At 36.3% G+C, this 6,238-nt stretch overlaps 1 protein-coding gene across 1 annotated transcript in view; it reads right to left on the reverse strand.

Moving 5' to 3' along the window:
* The window catches only part of BRD7 (bromodomain containing 7), a 40,371-nt gene that overhangs the window by 14,265 nt on the left and 19,868 nt on the right, over positions 1–6,238 (reverse strand). The window contains exon 6 of the mRNA XM_008578250.1: positions 4,980–5,090. Coding sequence (XP_008576472.1) covers positions 4,980–5,090 — 111 coding nt within the window. The remainder of the gene's footprint in view (positions 1–4,979; positions 5,091–6,238) is intronic.

The raw sequence follows: 6,238 nt of genomic DNA on the forward strand, positions 1-6,238 counted from the left end.
GTCGCCCCCGTACTGGACCGGGACCGGCAACGGGATCGCAGCCCTCGGTGTTGCTCCCGCGCCTCGCTCAGCCAGTGAGCGGGAACCGGTCCGTATGTGGGATCCGAACCCTCGGCAGGAGCGCTGCCGCGCTTCCCAAGCGGTGCACTATAGCAGTGCGCCACCGGGCCGGCCCGAAAATTTACTACTTTATTGCACCATCAGAAAGCTAACAGAAGAGAAAGTATAAATTAAGACTAGGTATCCTTTGTAGTACTAAATTTAAAAAGTAAAATTTAGTTTAACAGTATGTTAAAATTTTATATTTAACAGACTGGCTTATCTTTTGAAACTTAAGAATTATTAGGTATATTAAAACCTAAAGCATGTGAAGTGCTTTTATATTTTGGTATCCTATGGTGATCACTGATGACTTTGGCATCTTGCTCTGTGAAAACAATATGCCTTTTGGAGAATAAAAGATTGCTAGCATAGTTCCTTTCTTAGAGTGCATAATGTTCTTATGAACCAAAGAAGTCTTGTTTCTATTTTGTGAAACGTGCTGAATTTTCCACTGCAATGATGTGCTATGAAATTTTGATTATGATTAAGGGCTTGAGGTTTCGGGGTAAATTTTGAAGAGGCAAATTTGTTCCTACTAACTATTCTGCCTTTTAACTCTGAGTTGTCACTGGATGAAATATGGAATACAGCTTCCTTTGGGCTGCATAAACAACAGCAAGGAAGACTTGTGGAACAACAGAAACTATGAACGGGAAAGGACCAGAGGTCATGCACATAAGAATAATGGAGCTCAGAAATGCTGAATGACTCACCTAAGGACACAGAATCAGTGACTAAGACCAGGCCCCTCGTCACTCCCAACAGGCCTTTTCTCATCACACAATGCTGTTCGTAGAACATATGTGAGATCCTCAAGAACGTGGATCCTGCTATTTTTATTGAACATTTATTCTAAAGTAACCTTAAAACTATTAAAACAATATTTTACTGTATACAAATAAATACATGGGTAGAGGAGAAAATAAAAACCTTGCTAATTTAACATCCAGAGAGGAACACTGTTAAAAGGTTTATCATTCTAGTACTTTTCTTTCTTTTCTTTTTTTTTTTAAAAGATGACTGGTAAGGGGATCTTAACCCGACTTGGTGTTGTCAGCACCCTGCTCTCCCAAGTGAGCTAACCAGCCATCCCTATATAGGGATCTGAACCTGTGGCCTTGGTGTTATCAGCACCACACTCTCCCAAGTGAGCCACAGGCCAGCCCACATTCCAATACTTTTCTTTTTTCTTTTTTGGGGGCTGGCTGGTACAGGGGTTGAACCCTGGACCTTGGTATTATCAGCCCCACACTCTAACCAACTGAGCTAACTGGCCAGCCCTCCAGTACTTTTCTAAGCATTATATATATTAACAAATTGGAATTATACTGAATATTTGGTAAAAAGCATTTTTTCAGTTAATTAATTACAAGGATTTCCCCTCCATATCACTGAACATTTTAAAAAATGTTTTTAGTAACTGTGATGTATTTACTCATATATATATATATCATAATTTAATTAACAACCCATAGCTGGACATTTAGATTTCCAAGTTTCCACAATTACAAATAAAATTCCCATAAATATCACTTTAAATAAATCTCTCCAGGAATCTCTTTAGGATAAATTCTTAGAAGTGGAAAAACTAGATGAAAGGGAATTTTAAAAAATTTATTTTTAATTGTACATATTTGTGGGGTACTCTACAATGATTTACTTAGGGTAGACAGCATATCCATCACCTAAACATTTATATTTGTAGTGATTACAGGAAGAAGTATTTTCAAGGCTTTTGACACTTAATGTTAAAATGCATTCCAGAAAAGTTATATCAATTTATATCAGTGTTTGAGGGTTTCTCTGAATCACTGACAAACTGAATAGTATTTTTTTTTTAAAAGCCAATTTTATTTTTAAAACCATGTCTTATTTTACTACACAGTTTAAAAATATTAGTTAGCTTGATTATTTCTGTAACTACTTATTGGTCATTGTGTTTTACCTTGTGTGTCACTTAGGTCATGTCTTACTCATTTCTGTATCCTTAGTACCTAAAACAGGGGTTGGCACATAGTAGGCAATCAATAAATGTTGGTTAAATGTACAGGCTTAGATCACAGAAAGTTCTCAGTAACCTTTCTATTTCCACTCCAGAATGTTATAAAGTAGAACCTACATTAAAAAGATTTTGGATTTTTTTTTAAACATATACAAAATTAAAAGAATCCAATTACAGATATTTACTAAATTTAGAAGCAAGTCACAAGAAAGAGTTAAGTTTAATTTTACTTTGAAATCAACGTCTTTTTCTCTTTTGGTAATTAAAATGTCTCCAAATCAACATACTGTTTATTGATCCCCAGTTTTACAATACGAAATGACTGAAAGGGCTGATTCTTTGCCATTAATATAGCTAACACTGATTGAGTGCGTATCCGTGTACCAGGCATAACTCTATGAGTAAGTACTACTATTATCCTCACTTCAGGGGGCAGGAAAAAGCCTGAGAAAGGTTATGTGGCCTAAAGTCACAAAGCTTCTAAATGGCAGAGCCAGGACTTGAACCTTGGCTGGTCTGATTCCGAAGTCATTATGCTACAGATAGTACTACTTTTTTTTTTTTTTTGCAGCATTCTACTCAAATATTTATTTAGGAGATCAAAAAAGTTATCTCCATCTGTTCATTCTTTATAAAAATAACACATCTACTAATAATCACTATTTTGGTATAACTGAAAACAAGATGAATGAATACTATACAGTCTTTTCAATTAACACTCAAAAACAGTTATTTGAAAAGTCACCATTCATGGAATGGGGTGTGCAGGTCTTTCTCAAGAGCACTGCTATTAGAAGAGTTAAGTCAGAAAGTCTAAATTTAAACAATTAAAAATCACTGTTGTAAGGATTCCTCCCATCTAGGGTGGAGAGAACAGTCAACAGGAAGCTATAACACAGGATGGGGAGGGCCCCTCAACAGGATGTCTTCCTGAAAAAAAGGAAGACAGCACAGAGAGAGAAAGAGAGAGTAGAGGCGAAAGTTTATTTTCGGTGCTTCCAACCATCCCACCCCCAGTAAAATTTAAGAGATACTGGAATCTTGTGTTTCTTTTTTTTCCCGAGTTAAAGGATTTACATCTTTAAGGGAATGGTTCCTTGCCTGGGAATGGAACCCAGGCCATGGTGGTAAATGTGCTGAATCCACAGTCTGGAGTTGGAATCTTTCACACGCTATATTAGCTACATTATTTAAAGAAGAGAAAATAGTGGTAAATCAAAGTTGATTAAAAAAAATTAGACTTTTCCCCAAATATTTAATGTACATATTTTGGAGTGATGAATGATTGCATTTACTGAATGTACTTTTACTTCAAATACAATAATAACAAGCATTTTCAGGTAGGTAAACCTGGAATATGGCTTGGTTCTAGATTCTGAGAATCTTCCTGCAAAGAGTGGGATAAACATTTTATATTCTCCTTTCCTCTGCCAATTTTGCCAAAGATGGGTAACTGGCTTACATTACAATTTCCCAAGTCTTCAGGAAGGTGTGGGAACTAATGTTGTCCAAATATTAGGAGTGCAAGAATAATTACCAATCCAAATGTTTTTCTCTCCCTTGTTAAGTGGATTCAAGAATCTCTCAGAGCCAAACATAGATACTCAGACATCTGCGCACCAAGACATCTCTTTAAATGTAAAACCGTGATGCAGATGATCACCATAAAAAGCAGAAAACCATATGAAACTACACATGACTCATTCTTACCATCATTTAACTCCCTTGAGGCTGAGCTTAAGTTCTCAATTCTGGTTCCTTTATCCTTCTACCTGTGTCTTAAACCCACTCCTTTCCTTCTTTGCAAAATTCCTCTATCTTGCTGCCCTTTTTCAGTCTCCTCCCTACTCTCGCTCTTATCTCAAATCAGGACATTAATGCTAGAAATCATCTTGGAGATCACAGATTAAACCCTTCTTTGCAAATGAGAATTCTGAGGTCCAGGGTGGTTAATGTCTTTCCTAAGGTGCACAAGTTAGTGGAAGAGAGATAAAACTAGAACTCAGTCTTCTGACTACCTACCATGGTACGGTGCCCGGATCACCCTCAATTAGTTCCCCCAAAGTAGTCCCTTACTAGTAGTTTCATCCTACTCAGAGCTGTGAGAGAAACCTCAAAAGGTATGACTTACCTTGGAAGTTCTCCTTTTCACCCAGCAGGTGCACACAGATCACCTCAGTTTACCCTTCAAGGTCTTTCATCAGCTGTCATTCTGGGATGACACTCTCATAAATTTTTTGCCACTATCTATGGTATCTCATGTTTAAGCCCTCTCATGCCACTTGATGATGATGCGTCTGTGCCTTTGCACACATTTCTCCCACTTCAAATGCCTTACTATGCACCAATTCTTATCTTTCAAGGAAGTCTGGTCTTGTGGAGAGGTGGCTTTGAGAGAGTTCCAAATTACTTCTCATTGTATATTTTGTTTCTTTCTTCTAGGAGTTCTGTGCTTCACCAAGAAGCACAGGACTGACCAGATGTTAGATTTTATCACTACAAAGGAAACAGAGCTTTGTTCCTAAAAGATCTCATAATTCATCCAGTCTTTTTCTGGAACTCAGGATGATATTTCTTCCACAGCAAAATTATGCTGCTCACAGCAAAAATAAGTCTATTCAGTTAATATTGGTTCAAGAGCCTCTAAAAAAATAATTACAAGCAAAGGCCAATATTTATTTGTTTTGATTCCAAACAAGAATCTTCCTGCCTTAATTTTTTTATTCAAAAATTTTTTCACTTAGTATTTCCAACTTTAATGTGATCTGCCAATAAAATAAAATGAATACTGTATTGGATCTTTATCACTATGACCAACAAACATAGGATATAGCTTTTAGGATAATTATTATTTACAACAGAGAGTTTCTTTTACCTGGCTAAGAATTTTCATCCCAGAGTGCAATAACTTCTTTGCAGCTTTATAATAAATGGTCTCTGGTTTGTTGTAAATCATGGCATTAGTACACATTAGTTTGAAGTTATCCTGCAGAGAGAGTATTAAGAGGAGAAAGGCATTAAAACAAAACAAATGTCCACCTCCTGGTTTAAAACCACACAGGTTCTCTAAAAGTTTAAAAAAACAGCAACATCCATTTCTTTCACTTTTTATTAAACAACACTAATAGCAATTTATTAAGTTTTAAGACTTGCCAACAAGACAAATACTGCTAAATTATATTTTAAAATGCTATAACATTCTTTTCCAAATTCTTAAATATTTTATAGTACCTGTATATAAACTTTAGACACCAGAATGAAATTTTTAAATGGGTTTCTTCAGATAATTTTACTGCACATAAAAATAATTTAAAAAATATGCTTCTACCTCATATTTAATAATCTTAGCTGAGTAGTTCATGATTAAAAAAAATATTTCTCTCAGTTTTAAAACAAACACCTTAAATTTGTACTTAGGAGTTAAGTATTTTATTTCAGATCTTGACCAAAAATTGAGAAAAGTAAATTTTCACAATATTTCCTGCCAAATGCATATTAAATGCAAAAATGTTAAAACATTTACACTATTTTTAAGTGTAACTAAAAGAAACTAAACATCATAAACATCATAGACTAAACATCATTTGCAGAAGTTGCAAAATCATGCCAATGTGAAATAAACCATACCACCTCAAGGAGTTAAAACATGTAACTGGAGTAGCCGAATTATCAAAACTATATTTTTGGCTAAAATTTCAAAGTATATACATGTGCTAGAGAATTCAATCCCACTGCAGTTTTTCATGATTAAGTAATTATTACATCTAGGGCCGGCCCGGTGGCGCACTGGAGAGTGCGCCACTTGCGAGTGCGGCGGCGCTCTCGCCGGGGGTTCGGATCCCATGTGGAGACTGGTTCCCGCTCACTGGCTGAGTGCAGTGCAGGCGCAACACTGAGGGTTGCGATCCCGTTACCGGTCCCCGGTACGGGCGTGACACCTAGGGTTGCGATCCACCTAGGGTTGCGATCCCGTTACCGGTCAGTAAAAAAGACAAAAAAAGGGGGAAAAAAAAAAAGTAATTATTACATCTATAAATTTGAGAGTGATTACGCCAAGGTTTTACTAAGTTAAAATGATAAGAACCCAACAAAAAAGAACCCGCCCCCCCAAACTCCTCCAAATCCAAAACAAAA

This window comes from Galeopterus variegatus, unplaced genomic scaffold (assembly GCF_000696425.1).
Source record: "Galeopterus variegatus unplaced genomic scaffold, G_variegatus-3.0.2 Scaffold1650, whole genome shotgun sequence".
Lineage (NCBI taxonomy): Eukaryota > Metazoa > Chordata > Mammalia > Dermoptera > Cynocephalidae > Galeopterus > Galeopterus variegatus.